Here is a 19,695-nt window from a genome sequence, read left to right as displayed (position 1 = left end):
AAAAGAATAATAATAATAATAATAATAAGAAACCGAGTAAAAACAATATGTTCCCAAACTTCGTTTGGGGAACATAATAACTAGATGAGATCTCGTTGCGAGCAACGAGTAGGTCTTCCGTCCGATTTTTCGATAAGATGAGATATGATTTTGACTATGATCTTTGTTAAAAGATAATGATATATAGACTTCCCTAATTAGATTTCATTCTTTTGATTTATATAACAATATCAAAAAACTATAGATGACATGCTTTCGGCCCCTCTGAGCCCCAAATTTGGAGGGTCAGCCCCTTTTTCTTGATATCAATTGAAAGGTATTGTGATTTTGAACACGTTTTGTTCAAGAAATATTCAGATATTTCTTTTCGTTGTGGAGATATGCTGAATGGAAATATTTAGGGGCCACCCCTTCAAGTTCTTATGGGGCCGTTTGACAAAAATTGAAAGGGTGCATATTCTTTAGAACATTATTCTGACCATCTTTTGTTCAGTATTGCTTATCAAAATATTCTCCCTTTTCGAGATATAAAGCGTCAAAGATTTAGCATTCTGGCCCCTTGTGACCCCTTATTACGTAACATATGGTCAGAATCTTATCATATATTGTTGTAAATCGTTAAGATAAACATCTTTGTTTCAGTAATGTATTACAAATTATTGATTGTTAAGGAGTTAACGATGAAAGACTTTTGGCCCCTCTCAGCCCCTAATTTGAGGGGTCAGCCCCTTTTTCTTGATATCAAATGAAAGATTTTGTGATTTTGAAGACTTTTTGTTCAACAGCTATTCAGAGATTTCTTTTCGTTGTGGAGATATGCTGAATGGAAATATTTAGGGGCCACCCCTCCAAGTCCTTAATGGGGCCGTTTGACAAAAATTGAAAGGGTGCATATTCTTTAGAACATTATTCTGACCATCTTTTGTTCAGTATTGCTTATCAAAATATTCTCCCTTTTCGAGATATAAAGCGTCAAAGATTTAGCATTCTGGCCCCTTGTGACCCCTTATTACGTAACATATGGTCAGAATCTTATCATATATTGTTGTAAATCGTTAAGATAAACATCTTTGTTTCAGTAATGTATTACAAATTATTGATTGTTAAGGAGTTAACGATGAAAGACTTTTGGCCCCTCTCAGCCCCTAATTTGAGGGGTCAGCCCCTTTTTCTTGATATCAAATGAAAGATTTTGTGATTTTGAAGACTTTTTGTTCAACAGCTATTCAGAGATTTCTTTTCGTTGTGGAGATATGCTGAATGGAAATATTTAGGGGCCACCCCTCCAAGTCCTTAATGGGGCCGTTTGACAAAAATTGAAAGGGTGCATATTCTTTAGAACATTATTCTGACCATCTTTTGTTCAGTATTGCTTATCAAAATATTCTCCTTTTTCGAGATATAAAGCGTCAAAGATTTAGCATTCTGGCCCCTTGTGACCCCTTATTACGTAACATATGATCAGAATTTTATCATATATTGTTGTAAATCGTTAAGATGAGCATCTTTGCTTCAGTAATGTATTGCAAATTATTGATTGTTAAAGAGTTAACGATGAAAGACTTTTGGCCCCTCTCAGCCCCTAATTTGAGGGGTCAGCCCTTTTTTCGTGATATCAAATGAAAGGTCGTATCATTCTATATGTTTTAACAAATTCTGAACATGTATGAAGATATGAAAGAAAAGGTGTAAAATTTTGTGAGATGTTTCTGAGACATTTTTTGAGCCCTACCGAGCTTCGGCGCCTTTTGCGCTAGAGAAATTTGGACACCTGCCTGCAAATCTACAAACCTTCCCCTACCTTCATTGAGAATCTTGACTCAATATCTTAAGTCGTTTCAGAGGAGTTTCCAGGACAAGCCGACCCTCGAAAAATCAGAAAATCCTAAATATCTCGAGATGGAAAGTGACGTCATCAACGAAAAAAATTTCCAATAAGGTTCAGATCAATACCTATCAGATCTGAAAGTTTCATGAAAATCGGCCAAGACGTTACCGAGAACTTGCGTGCACAAAATCGGTAAGAATAATAATAATAATAATAATAATAATAGGGAAAAAGAAACCGAACAAAAACAATAAGGTCTTCCGTTGGAGACGGAAGACCTTAATAATAATAATAAGAAGAAGAAACAGAGTAAAAACAATATGTTCCCAAACTTCGTTTGGGGAACATAAATATGCATGCATTTATTAGAAGAAAGTGTTTTCGAAGGTTATTGCATGATGATTGAGAAAACATTACGGACAATATATTCAAAATACAGAAACGTAGTGTCGTTTTTGAAATGGGGCAGACAGAAAAAAATTGACAACATACCTGAAAACTTTGACAAGCAAAAAAAGGAGCGGCCGGCTGGGTGGGGATAGCTTCCAACTTTCTTTCAACTACTTTTCCCATCCAATTTTATTAATACATCACCAAACTACCATGATTTAACTATGATAAAAACAAAAAGGGGACAGCCTTTCAAATGAAAATTTTCAAAAGTAAAAGGTTGTTTGGAAAAAAAGTAGGGGGGGGGGCGATACTTATGTGCCTGAAATATGCATTTTCTAAATTCCAAAACCCCCTCCTCCTCTTCTGTATTTATTCATCAATCATCTCTTAACAAAACAAACCTAGCTGCCTTATGTTAATATAAAAAAAATCCCATGAGCTTCACTATCGACTTATGGACTCTCCAATAGAACCAGGTGTCTTTTTTGTCAACTTTAAGGATGTATGTACATGTATACCATCGGTTAATACATGTATAATTGTATACGCAGGGTTTATACTTTAACAGAGTATCCCGCACTTCAACAACAATTTGAAGCTTCTTAACATAGCTAAAAGTAGACCTACGTGTAGATCTCTTTGACTGCCTAGTATATCTGAGTATTAACAGCTCATCATAAATGTTGAAGCTTTATGCATGTAATATTATACGTTTGAAAATTGTTTCTCATATATATATATCTGTACCAATAAAGAAGTCTTACAAGTAAAAAAAAAAAAATCGATGTTGGACCGCTGAGTGAGATATATACTGTACTTGTTGATGAAATATTTGACTGCTATGACGTTTTTTACGTCACTATAGGTTGTAATACTTGAAAACATTTTGTTAAAAATTAAGTAATCTTTTTTCAAAATTTATTAGCTATAATAGGGATCAACTAATACGTCCCTAATTATAAATAATTAAAAATAGTTAGCCCTATGACTATGACACCCGAATATCGATTTCACCATTTTATTGACAGGATGACGTGGGGTTCAAATAAGAGAGAAACAGGATCCTACAAGTAAGTCATGCATGAGCTTTAGCAAAGTTAATTCATTATGGAAAAAATACTGATAAAATCAATGGAAGTCTCAAGGGTCCGCAATGTACATTTCTTCGTATTTATTACAATATTATAATTAATGACACTTTTTGACGATTCCGCAAAAAGTTTGTTTTCATAGACGTTCAAAACAAGTTATCCTGACGCGAATCTTTTCACGGGAAGGTAGGGAGATCTGAAACAAATAATGATTTTTAATATTGTTTGATATTTTAAAATCTTGAAATAAAGACGGAAATCCGACTCGTCGTCGTTTTATTTTTATTTACTCTATCCATGTTTCCTATATTGATTTTTCTTGGTACAGATGCTGGGTTCTCAGCCAGTATGATTAAAATACTGCTTTTATAACTACATCAGCAAGAGTTCTTCAAAATGAAATGCCTGGTCGTATTTCTCGTCCTTTCCTTTTCAGACGTGGTGATCGCCGAAAATTCAGTAATTGAATTTCACATCGAACGCAACCATGACAAGAAACCTTGCACATATTTTGGTAAGGATCATTCGATTTTTCATTCAACACAACATACAACTATATTGATTTCTTTCTCTTATTTTCGAGATGTTTGCAGTCCTGAAATACAGTCTGTAAGTGTTATACTACGTTTTCTTTGGAATTGAGCCACGAGTGCCTTTCATATATCTTTTAAGGGCAGATGATACAAAAAATGGATGACTGGATTGGTATATATTTTTGGGCCTATTTTTGTTGAAATGATGCAAATAATAATTTTTAAAACATCAAGAAATTGTAAACCTTCTAGGATGTTCAAAATTCTACCTTTCTACAACCATCCTTATTAATCTATGAAAAATTTTGTCACTTCAAATTCCACAATTATGAAACTTTGAAGGAAAAAATTAAAAACTATGCGGTTAAACTTGTTCATTTTACTTATATAAATAAGACTCAAGTTGTTATATGTTTGTCCTTAATTCAAAAGTTGTAGGTATGTTTTGAGTAAGGCCCGGTATTTTTTATTGAACCCAAAATGTTTTTATTTAGTTTTGAATCAGGACTGTTACAGGGCAACAGAGTTGCCTTTGGAAAAAACATGCCAATGACTGAAAAATAAAAAAAAACATGTGGAGGACATTTCAGTGGGAATGGTACTCAATGCCCTAACCCTGAACGTTCTGTACAAACTTAATTCATAGCGAACCTAGTGGCATCAAGGCTGTAATACGTGCAAAGGCGAAGTTATCAAATACCAGAAAATAAAACACCATCAATGAATATGAAAACTATCATAAAATTGCAAAATTCATCATATCTTTTGTTTGCATTTTTGTTTAGTAGCAATTTATTTACATGTATTTCCAAAATGTGCATTTAATTAGTTCACGAAAGCATATTAAGTTTCAAAAGTTTTGTTGAGCTGTATACTTAAAAATCATCAATGACTTTCATGTAAATGTGTGTTGTCCAAATTAAACATGAATTAAAGTATTGTGGATGGATGTATACTTTGCCATATCGTCAAAATAGATGCAGAAACGAATTTTCTTGCCTTAATGTCTACATGTACATTGTAAGGCTTCAGGAGTGAAAGGCTGTATAATAAACTTAACCCAGGAGAAGTGGAAGACATTTGAAATACCAAATAGTATTTCGGAAAGAACAAGGATCTATAGGAGAGCTTAAAGGACCTTATTTGTCCTGAAGGAGGCAACATGCATTTATAAAGCGTTGAAATATTGCATTTAAATGTTGCAAAAACACGGGCAACAAGCTAATTCAAGGAATTTATGTCCTCAACTTAAGGTATTAATAAGAGGGTGGAAGATATAAAAAATGTTGATGATGAAAAAAAAGAACGTTTGGCCTTGACCTTTTGGCCTTCACACCAATAGAGGTCTTTCTTCAGTTAGAGGGATTCATCACCTCACGATTTCATTGCAAAAGCTCAAAGAGAACATACATGTAAGTTATCATCTGAAAACTACCTGAATAGTCTGAAAACACGTTATGCAATATATGAATTTTTGAACGTGGCCTTTTACCTTTTAACTTCAAAATCAATAGGGGCCTTTTCTTAAAGTCATAGGGAGTGATGATACAAAATTTCGAGATATCGTCAGGAAACTAAATTGTTATCCACAAACAGAATGGCAGATGGACGGAAGGACAGAAAGACGGACGGACAGACCCAAATTAATATTCCCCGATTTTAGAGAAAGCGGGGGACAAAAATAATGGAAGAGTGAAATGACCCTTGTTTTATTATATAAAGAAATATGTCATTGTTCATCATAAAGAAAAGTGTAAGAAGTATCTGTGGTGGGCTGAATCATGAGGAATAGTGGCAAGAATGGTTTATCTGATACGAAATAGAGCAATGGGCTCCTTTTGATGAAGAGAGAAATTTTTTTGCGATGAAAAATAGACGTACATGTACATGCAATTCATAAAGAGGAGGACATGGTTTATGATGAGAAATTGTATTAGGAAGCGTGAAGAGATTTATGATTTATCATCTGGAGAGAGGGAAAGTAACATGGTTAAAAATGAAGAATTGATTAAGACGTCATGAGAATAAATGATGAAGGGTAGCTTGAATCACCTTGAATTAGATTGAGGCCGTTGTAATGATCTTGTTTGACAAATGCATCTCTATCTTTGGATCGTATTTTGTCTGACATGTTTCATACCATATGTTCATTCATTGTTAAATTTGACTACGGATTACCCCGTGTACAGTCATAATACATAGGACAAACGGCGGGTGACCGGGTCGACAAGGGATTTTTACTCCTTCCGGGCACTTCAACCCATGACTGGTGTTTCCAGGGATTCGTGTTTTTGTCCTGTTCGTGATTCGTTTCTTTACTAGATTGATCACTGTTTGTTATCTTAACCTTTCACATTGACATGACTCATGAGGAAGAATGGCATGGTTCATCATTCGAAAGAATATTGTAGTTACACCGTGCTGAGAATGAAGGAAGAGTGGCATGGTTAATCATACAAAAGAGTATTGTATATGTAGTTCACCATGATGAGAATGGCTTTATTCTCCACAAGGTAGAGTAGTATGGTTAAATCCACATAAAGAATAACATACATGTATTTCGCCATGATGAAGAATTGTATATTTGTACATGAGCTGAGAAGAGTGGCATGTTTCATCATGAGGAGCAATGTCATGGTTCATACAAAATGAGTGGAATGACAAAAAGGAAGCATGGCATGGCTGACCATGGGGAGAATGGCATGGTTTATACATGAAGAGTGAAGTGACAAAAGTAAGAATGACATAGTTCATCATCGGGGGCAATGGCATGGTTCATATAGAGAGAGTGGATGGCACAAGAAAGAGTAGCAGTTTGTGATGAGAATCTATGGGAAGGTTCATACACTTAGAGTGGAATGACATGAGGAAAAGTGGCATGGTTCATCACAAGAAAGAGTGGCATGTCACCACAATAAATAGTATATGTACTTGCAGAATATGTGTCACTACAAAGGGATTGGCATTATCCAGTATATAGAGCTAGAGAGGAAAAGCAGTGTGAAGGCCATGCTGCAACTATGGAACGTGCTACATATATATGAAAGCCTTATTCAGCCATGTACTGGTCATGGTTGTTCAAATTTCAATATTGCTAGTCATGCAAAAATTAAATAAATCCGTTATAATTAACAGTGTAAATTTTTTTTTTTTAGAAAATAAAAGATTTGCTGTAGAAGTTGAGGGACTAATAAATTGTACGTGGTATGCCCCCAAAGCTTGCTGTAAACGTACAGAGGTTACCTCTGTTTTCTCCGGAATGCCACCTTTATATGGAGCCTCCCGAGACTGCACCAATCACTTGAACTACATGATGTGTTATTTTTGTGCACCAGACCAAGTTCACTGGTATCACAAGTATGAAACCTCATTCTTCTTTATTAACTTGAAAATTCCACATCTAGTAAATGTTTTCAAAGAAAAAGGTTTACTTATATCAATGAAAAACTAATGTTTAAAAACAATTATGATTAGCAGTACAAAAACAAAATGCATAAGATATGTTTAAATTCCTGAGAAAAATTCATTATTTATGTATTTTAATTTTCCAACCTTTGTTATTTCAGAGATGAAGAAAGAAAAGTTCATGTCTGTACGGACTTTTGTAAATCAGTTTATCACCATTGCCAAGGAGCTTTTTATGACGGAAAAAGAATAGGTAATGCTAATTCGTTCAGTTAACTGTACTTATTATTTTACAAATATTTTCTTGACATAATTGCTAAAGGACATTTATTTTTGAATAAACCTAATAGATGTTTGTAATATAAATTATATGTACAAGTAACACGAAACATACAAGGAAGTTAATTTGAAATCCATGTCATCAGTTTTGTGGAGAGGGAATATTGTATGCAGTTAAAAAATCCAAATGTAGACAGAAATATTTGTAATCTCCACACATGATAAAAGCCAGTTTTGCCTCCTTGTGTGTCTATTTATGGATATATAGTACTAAAAATATTACAAGTACGTAAATTATCTAAAATGAACTGTTTCCTTTTTTTGTCTGTTAAATGTAAAAAGTACAAAATGGCATATTTGTCATCCGTATTTGTAAGGGGTATTTGAGTTTCATTACATGTGTACGTATTTGGTACTCTTTATAGGTGCTAAATACCAAAATGGTACGTCTTTCTGTGAGGCCCAGAATTTCCAGGTGATTGATGGTAAACAGAACTGCTTCAAATTTGACCCCAATGTCTTTGACAAAGCCAATAAAATAACATGTGTCGTTTCCTTGTTTTTCGTGTTGAATTTTCTCACGCTAGTATTTCTGTAAACTAATTAAATTCTGTCAACTTTAAGGATAGGGGTTTTGATACATGTATGTAGATTTATGGTTGGAATCTGAACTGTACTCATTCCAAAAACTTAACAAAGTGTAATGTATTTGTAATTTTATTTTCTTTTTAAAAATCAGGAATATACATTATTTTTTTTGTGTAATTCTTACATTCACTTTCAAAAAGTAATATATCTTCTCAAGACAAATTTAAAGAAAAACACCGATATGCAATGAAATATACAGTAAACGACATACCTAAATGTTGAAAAGTACGAACCCAACTCAAAGTGGCTTTGTTTGACACATACATGTATATGTGGTGAAATTTACAATGAAAGTAAAATGTTTTCGATATATAAATATTTCATGATTATGTTTGAGAAGTAAATTAATGATTGATTGAATTCACATATCGTGGTTGTTTTTGTTGGGGACATTTTCTTTGGGCAACCTGAAATTCATCCGGCTTCATGTGTTCTTTATTCTAAAATGTGATTGGAAACGTAAATTTTGTTGAACATTTCAGAAAAGCCAAAGAAATCATTTTTTCATACCTATAATGTACAATCGAAAGAACATGCATATATTTGATGTACATGTATCTTTCATGCTCAGTAGTTTTTAAATGTCTTGATTTTTGTGGTTGACAAGTTATAGTGTGACAGAAGAAAAAATTCATTGAATGTTTTCATTACTGGTCGAGAGAATTTGTAATATAGTAAAAGATCCATGAATCTATATGTGTATATACAGAATGGTGTAGAATAAATACATCTTAAAATATCAACAACGAATATAATCCTTTCTTTTATATGCTTTCTTGAACAATTGATAAAAATATCCCTCATTGATTCATTTTTTTTTCTCAAAATTTACAGTAAATGTATGTTTTACTACTACATATTTTTGTCCTTTATTTATTTATTCTTGTGTGCGTGTGTGTTTGTTAGCCTTATTGTTCATTCCGTGTTTTTCACTGGTCATCCCCTATTATTGAAATGGTACTTGTATTTTATTTTCCCGATACTAAATTAAAGATATTTGTTATTTTTTGTTTATATGACTTATAAAGTTTTTGTAATGTGTTTTTTTGGGTACAAAACCTCTTTGTTTTCTTATTGATTTTTACTTTTATATTTGTAGATTCTTGCAAATTAATGAATGTTATCGTGCACATTTTTTTTACCACCACATGTATGTATTTTTTTCATTGTACATTATAGATAAAAAGTTGTAAATATTTCTGCCTCCTTGTCATTGAAAATAAAAAAATATAACGAAAAAAGCACGATGCTGCAAATACATATACTGATAAGTATTAATATAGCTGTTAGTGTGTGAAGTATTGTTGACGATGAGTATAGTTAATTATTGTTTCTCAGGTAATAATTTAAATAAAAATAAGTTTTAAAACTTGATTTTACAATTTCTTATTGAATTCTCTCACCAATCATCCATACCAAGGAGTAATCTTTTTTTTTTGAAGAGGAATTCTTTTCATTCAGCTGGTATTTTCATTTTGATTACTATGTATATTAAATACATGTACATATATATGGAATATCAAATTAACATATAATTTTTAAAGAAATCTCAGTCTTCAAATTATTGATTTGTTTTTAAATTTATTATTCGTATGTTTTTTAAAAAAAACTCTATGTCAATACTATTTTTATCTTCTTTGATTGCAGTTTTGTTTAGAGTAGATATACTAGTATATGGATTATAAAACAAGTTTTATGGAAAGTGAATGGTTTCTTCGAATAAATTTCATCTTAGATAAGGAAAATTCTTTGACATCTGAAAAGGTCTTATGATTGAGAACAGAAGACTTCTACGCAGAAGAATAATCTCTCTCTCCGGATTTTATTCAAAGTATGCATAATATTTGTTGTACTGACCTTTTTTAATTAACTTATTCAATTTTTCAATTGCAAAAGTTTTAAACACAAAGTTTTTTGCGAAGACAAATGCAGAGCTGTTTACTATTACAGAAATTTCTTCCGGATTTTAATTTCAAAATAAGGATTATGGAAAGATACATAATAGATTTACTAAAATGCGTAAATTATACTGATATAATTATACTCAGATTGTTATTTGGGTATGATAAATGATGACAAATCAGAGAACGATGTAACAATCAAAAATCATTTATATCTAGAAGCTAGCATTTAAGAAAATTAAGTCAGGATATTGCCATCATGAGATAACTTACTAAAAGCTCAAATGACGAAAACCATTTATTTTACGGAAACGTATAGAGAAGGGTTAACACCCCTACACATGTACAAAGTCTGTTAGAAGAGAAAAAATCAGAAATATTGTCTTATGCCTTAAATGAATTTCGTTTTGAAAATTTTAATTAGGATTTGCAATACTCTATTACAGCATCTTTGGAAAATGACCAGACTTCTTGTAAGCTGGGCTAAAAGGTTTTATGTCTACGCAATCAAAGTACTTGTAGACTGTAGGAACTCTGTAAATGTACGATAATTATACGTAATGTTAAGCTTTTCTATAAAAGAAATTTTAGCCCAAGGAAAAGCATGACGATTGTACAAAAAAGTTGTCAGTTAGACCCATGATAATGTTGAAATTGTTCACTTTCTTTGTTGTCAAATGCAGTGTACTTACTGTCATTATTATCTTAACATTTTTGGTTCGTGATGTCGACCGAGAACAAATTATGTGTTCATTGAAAGAAAATGTTTCATCATTGATTAATTAGCACTATCAAACTTTAATCAGCATTTATGCTGTGATCAAGAAAAACTAAATCGATAGAAATAAAAACAACAATGATAAAGCACTTTAAAATAATATCATGAAAAAATTGTTTAAACTAGTATTTTTACATTTCAGCCACAAACTTGGTTAAAAGTGGTGTAAATCAGATATGGATTCTCAAAAACTCAAAAGAACTTTAAGAAAATTTAAAATTACCAATTTTTTCAGAAGTAAGTAACATCAAACGTACGACTTTTCTACAATTTATGCGACCATTCCTCACGATAAATTAAAACCGAGGCTTTATGAAACCATGGACAACTGCTTCTTCAATAAAAACGGATCTCGGAAATTTTCCTATCGTGTGATTGGTTATCAACAAATTACTGTGTTACTCTGATTCCACACACAATTACTCTGAAGTTGATATTGAAAGGATGCAGGAGTTCCTCAATGACAACATCTATGTAGTCTTCGGAGACCAGGTCTTCTAAGAAACTGTTGGAATTGTGATGAGCACTTATTATGCCCCCTTTTAGCCGACCTATGTTTATATTCTAATGAAGCAGAATTTATTTTTAAAAACCTCTACATGAGAAAAAGAAAACTCTTGTTGTGGTCTTCAACTCCACAATGAGATATATCGGCGACGTTTAATCAATTATCAATAGTTACTGCCATTCATATGTCGACTCGATATATCCCAGTCAACTCGAAATGAAAGATATTACAGAGATTGCCACATCTGTTTCATATTTGGATGTTTTACAGACTACAGTCGATAAGGGCCAACTAACAATTAAGTTGTATGACAAACGAGATGACTTCACTTCAATCCTCAACTTTCCTTATTTATGTAGTAATAATCCGCTATCACCTGCATATGGAGTTAACGTTTCCCAGCTTATTCCATTCTAAAGAGCATTCTTCGAGTTTGATCAATTTTTAAACCAAGGCAGACTACTGACAGATAAGTTAATGTTACATGGATTTCAACAACCTCGTTTCAAGTCAGCATTTTATGGTCGTTATAACGATCTTGTTAGCAAAACAACATATTTTGGGTTTGAATTTTGGCTGACGTGTTTTATACCAATTGTTAGGCCTTTTATATACTAAATTTGACTATGGAATATTCCGTCTGTCTGCTCAATACATATGGTTCATGGCTAGTGTGACCGATCGACAGGGGATGCTTACTCCACCTAGGCACCTGATCACACCTGTAGTGTTTTATACCCTGTTTACATAACTATATACTTTGTAGATTTTTTTTCCCCAGATCGATCACTGTTCGTTATCTTTTATCTTCACATATTTCATTTTGTAATACTTTAATTTTATAACGCGTTTTAAGCAAAGGGGAAAACTAGGTACATGTATCTTAAGGGTGTTAAAAATCATTCAAATACTCACATTTGGTCATTTGTCAAGACTAATTTGAGTATTCCTGGAAATGCCGGCCATGCTTAAATATGACATTTTTAAAACGTCAATTAAGTTAAGATTCGGTCAGTATTTTTTTGTTAGATATTTCATCTGTCTGGATATAATACACCTAAAAACAAATATACCCACGCACGCACATGCATCAGCAATGGAAAAAAATAATGAGATTCGAGGTCACTCATAATTGTAGCTAGCGCATGTCTCTGTCGACCACAATAATAATAAGTATACAAATTAAAACTTAGTTACCTTTCTTTGTTCATGTTGAATTATTGATAACTTTTGAATCAGTTGCAGTAATCGCAGATAATTTAAAAAAAATCAAATCCACTAAGTCTTTCAATATTATGAAAATGCTTAAAGGTACACATTTTTCCTAAATTCCACTCAATTATGTTCTTTCTTTTTTTAAAAAAAAAAAAAGATGCAATAAATAAAATATTCAATCCATATCTTTTACTAGAGTAATTTCAAACTCTGATAAATAACCCCCCCCCCCCCCCCAATTGGTTATCCAGCATGTTACATTCTGAGGGATCACGTACAGATATTCCCAGTTTTTCGGTAACAGATTGAAACCTTTAATTATCAACTTTTTCATTTAATGACATACATGTACATGTAAGTCTACAATGATGTCTAGATTAGTGATAATTTTTTAAGAAAATGTTTTAAAGAACATATTATAAGAACATAAAATGATCTCTTTTGAACCAGTGAAGTCTTTTCACATGTACATGTAGGTTTTTTTTAGATTACCAAATTCCTTAAATAACTCATATTTTTATTATATTTATCGAATTCGAATGTTTTGAAACATGAAATCAAACAAAAAAAAAATCACATGTCCTCTGGCTTGAACTTTTGTCAATTTCAATTTTACTACATTTTTCTGAATTTTTGTCATAAAAGAGCTGTGAAATTTTAAGATATAGTACAATTTCATTTCCCGTATCTGTGCTTTGATGAAAGGAACTCATTTCTTCTTAAATACAGCAAACCAACCTTTATTTGCGTTTTGTCAGTTTGAAATCTATCTGCTACGACTAATTTTCGCGACTAAGGAAATATTCTTTATAGATTCATAATGATACATGTACCAATAGTTCGTGGAGAGAAATATTCGCTAGAAAACCAAGATGGGAAAAAAATGGATTAGAATATATTTTTGGATCTATGTAAATTATGCATATATAAAATATTTAGAAATTGTAGACTTTCTACAATGCTCACATATCTTCTTTTTTGTCATCACCCTTTAAAATCTATACATTTTTTAATCACTTCATAGATATTATTGAGAAATTTGAATGAAAAAGGAAACTTTATACGACTAAACATTATAAATAAAAACAATGCTTCTAACATTTGAAGCTACTACACTGTATATGAACAAACATCCGATATCAAATACATCTTGTGTAATCGGACATTAAGAAATAATGTAATTTTCTATTATGAATAAGTAGATGAGTAGAGCATTTGAAAATGAAATATAAAAAAAAATCTCCATGAGTTTGTAAAACGTGTATGCACATATTCGTTTATTAAACTAAACTTGGCTGAAAATTAATTTATCAATGATTAAATAAGTTATACCAGAGAGAAAATATGCCATGCTGTAATATTTATAGCAGCGATTAATAGAGTTACATGTTTGCAATTTTGAAGCAATGAAACCACGCCATGGGTAAACCTGTATGATGGTTTTTTGCTTGGGCTACAGTGTTGTTCTAGATGCATATAAAATCTCCATTTTGATTTAATCATGTCCTACGTCAAGGAAGACATAAACTTACATTTGTAAAATCATAAAAAAAATTATTGATATCTAGATTAACTTATACTGCTTCCGAAGATAAATTCTATTGCTTCAAGTTTTTCATATTCCTATGTGAAGTTCCTCATACTGTGCTACTACATATTCAAGAAGTGGTACAAATCAAATCAAACTCCAAATAACTTTTGGAAAATTTTGAATAAAAAATCTTTTTTAAAAATCAATAGCAACATTTGAAACATCTCGTGTTCCTCATTGACATATGCAGACCAGGTCTTCCAATAATCTGTTGGATTCCGAACAACGCCTATCTGCGTCGTTTTGTTAGTCGATCTGTTTTTAAATTCCTATGAAGCAGAATTGATAGTTAAAATTCTACATGAAAAGAAGAAACTATTGCTGTGACCTTCAACTCGATATTTTAATATATCAACGACGTTTTATCAATTAACAATAGTTACGCGATATATCCTAGTGAACTCGAATTAAAAGACAGCACAGAGTCTGCTACAACTGTGTCATATTTTTAACTGACTATAGGCAATTGCCAACTAACAACTAAACTGTTAACATTTGACAAACGTCAATTTCCCTTATTTTTATGGTAATATTCCACTCTCACCAGCATATGATTTTTATGTCTCCCAATTCATTCAATACGCAAAAGCATACTCTGAGTATATAGAGTAAGTTTTAAACCAAGGTAGGCTACTGACAAATGAGTTGATATCACATGGATTTCAGGAACTTCGTTTAAAGACAGCATTTCGCAAATTTTATGATCGTTATAATGATCTTCACAAATGCAACCTATCGTTGAGTTGTATCATGTTTCATAAGCAATTGTTCAATCATTGTTGATCATCATTGTTGACAACGGATTACTCCGTCTAAACTATCAAGACATAGGGCTCACGGCGGGTGTGACCGGTCGACAGGGGATGCGTCCACCTCCTAGACACCTGCTCCCACCTGTAGTGTTTCCAGGGGTCCGTTTTTTCACTTTCATTTTTTTATCTTATTTACAAGATTAAATATTGTTTGTAATCTTCACTTCTGTATCATACTCATACATGCATGAAACTCTACCTTAAAAAGGACCTAGTCGCATTGGTTAGAGCGTTACACTCTAAAGTCGCGGACAAAGGAGATGATTCTTACTTTGAGGGTTCGAATCCCTCTGCGGGAAGTGGAGACCGGTCCTCTTGATTAATCCATATAATCGGACATATCGTGTTGTACAAATTGCTTGCACAAAAAGATCATTCACTGCTCAATATGACCATAAGTGTCCCAATAAGTAAAAATTCGTAAAGCAAACAAACAAACAAATGTACTACGAAAGGATTTCCATATATTTAAGTGAATTTAAAGTTGAGAAACCTATACACAAACAGTATAAAGTTGATATGAAATATTATTTTTTATTATAATAATTTATCAACGTGCATGTTCTGCTTCATAATACACGTATTTATTCTCTTCTATAGATACATGTAATGCCGCTTAATAACACATTGTCATAATTTGTTAGGTGAATTTTATATCATTCAAAAATGCAGTAAAAGATGCATTCACAAGTAAAATATAAACTTTTTTTGTATAGTATCAGTATTTTATTATGAGCAGTCATACCTGTAGAGTAATTTTGAACTCCATCTTTTGCATAATTAGATTCAAATGATATTTAATGATATTCAGACAACTATCTTTTCGTTTTTATCTAATAGGGAAGGAAAAACCACGATAAGTGGACGAAAAAATTGACCAATCGTTCAAATTAGGCAAAAGTGTAGTCTGAACACGTTTCGGCAATTTTTGATGGGCGTGGAACATGTATTTACATTCCCAAAAAGCAAATTTAAGATCCATGGTATTTACTACCGGATAATCGTAGACAGAAAACAGTCAAAATTTCAGGGAAAACACATTGAAATCGGATCAATTGTGCAACCTATTACATTGATTATAGATTTCGACAGAAGGTAGATACGACATGGATAGTGAGTATTGCTCATTAACTTTGTTACTTGTTAAAATTAAAAAAAAAAAAAAAGCCGAAATAAACAACAAAGAATAAAGAAAAAATATTTTTAAAAAAACCTACTTCAGAAGAAAGGAGAAAATAAAGCTGCTCAAAATCAATATAGTCTATCCGTTACAGAGTACTCTATGCAATTTGGCACAGTTGATCTAGTTTTTAAGGCAACATCAGAATTTCTCCTTTTTGACGTTTAAACAGGAAGCTCCCTACCCTTTAATTGCTTTTCAACATAGCAAAAAAAATTCAGAACTTTTCTTTAAAATTCAAGATCAGTCTAAATTCATGATCTTAAAATTTGGCAATAGTGACCTAATAAATGAAATTCCCCTGCTTTCAGAATTTTCAATATTTTTTTAATTATGAAGTTTGTCATTACAAGACCTTGGATTGACTTCGGTATGCAGTGATTTCCTTACGATTGAGCATCAATCTGTAAAACAGATACGTATGGTGTAAAAAAACATGGCTGAATGTAAAAAAAGGAAGAGGGTTGTCATTACACCGAGTTGAATACATTCTCTCTCTCTCTCTACACCCACACACACACACAACACACCCACACATACACTATGAGCAAAAATCTTTGGAATGCGATCCGAGAACGCAAGTGGTAAATAAGTTTTGATAAGTATAGTACATATTCTTCGAACTTAACATGTAATCATTTATTTGGTAAAGTTGTTTATTTCATTCATTGAAAGATGTAAGTGTACATGTATGCTTGTTTAAAAAAAAAGGTATGATTCGAGCAAATATAATTTTCTCCTTGTTTTTACAGCCAAAAAAGCTGGAGGTTATGTACAAAATCCAGAGCAGCCAAACAACCGTTTAGTATAACTTTACTTTACCATAGTTATATCAGAAGGTTCTTGAATTTGAAATTTTGAAAAATTGAAAAGAATCACGTTGCTCTATTGCGTAATTTTCATTTACCTCAAAAGAAAGCATCAGCCCAATTTATTATAGAATATTATAGAAAATCAATGAAAATCTAATGTAACATGTCATATTTCTTTCTTTAGCATACAATGCAGGGTACACCCAACCTGCATACGGACAACAGCAGCCAGTAAGTTATGGATCTATGTCGAGTAACACCTCTACAAATGTCGTTGTAAGTCTGGCGTTTTATTAATCTCAAAGCACATATACATGTAGTTTAAATTGTTGAATCCCGATACAAAGACGAAGGTACTGTTTTTGATTTATTACCCTAAAAATTTTAGGTTTTCAAAACGTTTTGAAATTTGCTGCAAGTTGAATATATGAAAGTGATATATCATGAAAGAATTTAATATAGAGAAGGACCGGACCGGAAATATGAAGTCATTAATTTGTTACATTTCTCAATCTAAAACAGAAAAAAAACTCAAAATGACTGATTTAAGGGTCTATTTTCCTTTTAAAAAATAGTGCCCAAGCCGTTGCCCACTTTAATTTTTGGATATGTTGTGTAAAAATCACATTTCTTAAAATCTTTATGGGCGATGCATGTGGTCTATATTGTTTGAAAGAAAATTCCACTGAAAATTTATGTCTTCTGTAACATTTAAAAGAAAAAATTATGGGAAAATGCACAAGTTCAATTATCATTTAGTAGGTCATAAAATTATAAGAAAAACGATTTGTATCATCTTATTGCATGGAGTTTGAACAATTCAGGAAGCATGAGTTTTTATTTCTCACAATTTCATATTTCACAAAAAAATACAAGGTCAGATTTGTAATGAAACAGTACCTTCTTCTTTCACATAATGAAAGTAAGTCTATATTAAGCCGCGGATCGTTATTGAAATTCAACACAGTGCCAACATAGCATCTAATCTTATCATCCGTATAAAATTTACATGAAAAACGTTAATCTTGTTACAAAGATTGATAATAATTATTTAACTTTGTAGGTCACCAGTGCCCCTACATCCATCGTGGTTGCTGCACCAAGAGGAAACGACTGGCTGGTGCCCGCCATTCTTTCCTGTCTCTGCTGTTTCTGGCCTACTGGGATCTGCGCTATCATTGCAGCCGTCAATGTACGATGTTTATCTTCTTAATGTAGAAAATGAAATTATACAATCATATACAATAGCAGCGTTTCTTCGGGTACTTCAATGACATACGTGTGTATTTTTGAGTCTTTTTTATGTTTGTGTAATTGCACAAAAGGGTTTGATGTCTTAAATACTTGTGCATTAGTCTATTTTGTGGATGAATCAGTATTTTACATTATGTTAAGGACCTAAACTTTTATTCACTATGTATATTTATAAATTCACTCTTAGGACATGAGAGTGTTATCTGATTTTATAGCTTTGTGATGGAGAGAAAATTCAATAATTAAATTATTAAATAGAAGAGAAAAATGAATTTCTAACAAAAACATCTGAAGCTTAAAATGGCTGGTATATCCACAGGTTTCAACAGTTGATATATTCGTTATTCTTACTTGTCAGGCAAGGGTCCGTTTTGATGTTGGTGACTACGAAGGTGGGCGATCCAGTGCCAGCTTGGCTAAAGGGCTGACCTTTACCTCGCTTGGAGTCGGTATCCTCTCTGCAGTCGTCTTTATTGTCCTCTACGTTGTCTTGTGGAAAGAAACTGAAAACAAAATCAATGGTTATACAACAATCACCACACCCCCGTGGAAATGAAACTAGCCAAAATGTCCTTACGGGAAAATTATCTTGAGTGTTTTATTTCTTTCTTTTTCTCTTTTTTCTTCCTTTTATTTTATTATTTTTTGGGGGGTCAATAATATCAAAAACACTGTAGTTCTTTTATTTCAATTAATTATCCTACGATGAAAATAATGCAAATATAGTGATAAACTTGTCATGCACAAATTTACGTTCCATATCAACATGATCGATATTCTTTGTTTCCCTTCATTTGTGGATTGTAAATTGCATTCATATTGTTACATGTTATCTCCTACTGGTGAAACAGAGGGAATTTAAGGTGTCATAACAGTACATGTATTTCAGTTGAGGTTCATGTCAAAAAATGGCTGACGCAAAATGATTCCTGAATCTCCCATTTTGGAACCTGACTGGAGCTGAATTTTTATGCCCCTGGATCGAAAGATCCCGGGGGTATATTGTTTTTGTCCTGTCTGTCTGTTTATCTGTTTGTCTGTTTATCTGTCTGTCTGTTGTCAACTTTAACCTTGCCCATAACTTTTGATTGGTTGAAGCTATGACTTTCATATTTCACATGTGTATTCCTTGTGACAAGATCTTTCTTTGGATACCATCATATTTGACCTTGACCTTGGAGTTTGACCCACTTTTGCAAAATTTTGTGAGACTTTAACCTTGGCCATTACTTCTGAACAGTTAGTGCTTGGGGTTTCAAACTTCACATGTGTATTCTTTGTGACAAGGCCTTCCTTTGAATACCAACAACTTTGACCTTTTGACCTTGACCTTGGAGTTTGACCTACTTTTGAAAAACTTTAAGCTTGGCCATAATTTTTGAATGGTTAGTGCTAGGGCTTTCATACTTCATATATGTAATCCTTGTGACAAGACCTTCCTTTGGATACCAACCACTTTGACCTTAA

The 19,695-nt window shown here is 32.5% G+C and overlaps 2 protein-coding genes across 2 annotated transcripts; both read left to right on the top strand.

The window, feature by feature from the left end:
* The first annotated feature begins 3,629 nt into the window (after positions 1-3,629).
* On the top strand, positions 3,630-8,973 carry LOC133206299 (uncharacterized). Its single transcript, XM_061342250.1, has 4 exons — positions 3,630-3,826; positions 7,001-7,202; positions 7,412-7,503; positions 7,955-8,973. The coding sequence occupies exons 1-4, from the start codon at positions 3,709-3,711 to the stop codon at positions 8,125-8,127; spliced, it is 585 nt and encodes a 194-aa protein (XP_061198234.1). The 5' UTR covers positions 3,630-3,708; the 3' UTR covers positions 8,128-8,973.
* Positions 8,974-15,997: 7,024 nt separating this feature from the next.
* On the top strand, positions 15,998-18,834 carry LOC133206360 (proline-rich transmembrane protein 1-like). The gene is made up of 5 exons (XM_061342312.1): positions 15,998-16,095; positions 16,915-16,962; positions 17,159-17,250; positions 18,038-18,166; positions 18,587-18,834. The coding sequence occupies exons 1-5, from the start codon at positions 16,089-16,091 to the stop codon at positions 18,782-18,784; spliced, it is 474 nt and encodes a 157-aa protein (XP_061198296.1). The 5' UTR covers positions 15,998-16,088; the 3' UTR covers positions 18,785-18,834.
* The last annotated feature ends 861 nt before the right edge of the window (positions 18,835-19,695 follow it).

Source organism: Saccostrea echinata, unplaced genomic scaffold (genome assembly GCF_033153115.1).
Source record: "Saccostrea echinata isolate AGI-Se365-2 ecotype Australia unplaced genomic scaffold, CSIRO_AGI_Sech_v1 ptg000054l, whole genome shotgun sequence".
In the NCBI taxonomy this organism is placed as follows: Eukaryota; Metazoa; Mollusca; class Bivalvia; order Ostreida; family Ostreidae; genus Saccostrea; species Saccostrea echinata.
This window is presented reverse-complemented; position numbering and strand designations above follow the sequence as displayed.

What these genes read in the sequence shown, in the direction of transcription:
- LOC133206299 (XM_061342250.1), top strand. Translation starts at nt 3,709, where the DNA reads ATGAAATGCCTGGTCGTATTTCTCGTCCTTTCCTTTTCAGACGTGGTG. An exon ending in GAAACCTTGCACATATTTTG is followed by an intron (nt 3,827 to 7,000) that starts GTAAGGATCATT and finishes TTTTTTTTTTAG; the next exon opens with AAAATAAAAGATTTGCTGTA. An exon ending in CAAGTTCACTGGTATCACAA is followed by an intron (nt 7,203 to 7,411) that starts GTATGAAACCTC and finishes TTGTTATTTCAG; the next exon opens with AGATGAAGAAAGAAAAGTTC.
- LOC133206360 (XM_061342312.1), top strand. An exon ending in TCCAGAGCAGCCAAACAACC is followed by an intron (nt 16,963 to 17,158) that starts GTTTAGTATAAC and finishes TTCTTTCTTTAG; the next exon opens with CATACAATGCAGGGTACACC. An exon ending in CTATCATTGCAGCCGTCAAT is followed by an intron (nt 18,167 to 18,586) that starts GTACGATGTTTA and finishes CTTACTTGTCAG; the next exon opens with GCAAGGGTCCGTTTTGATGT.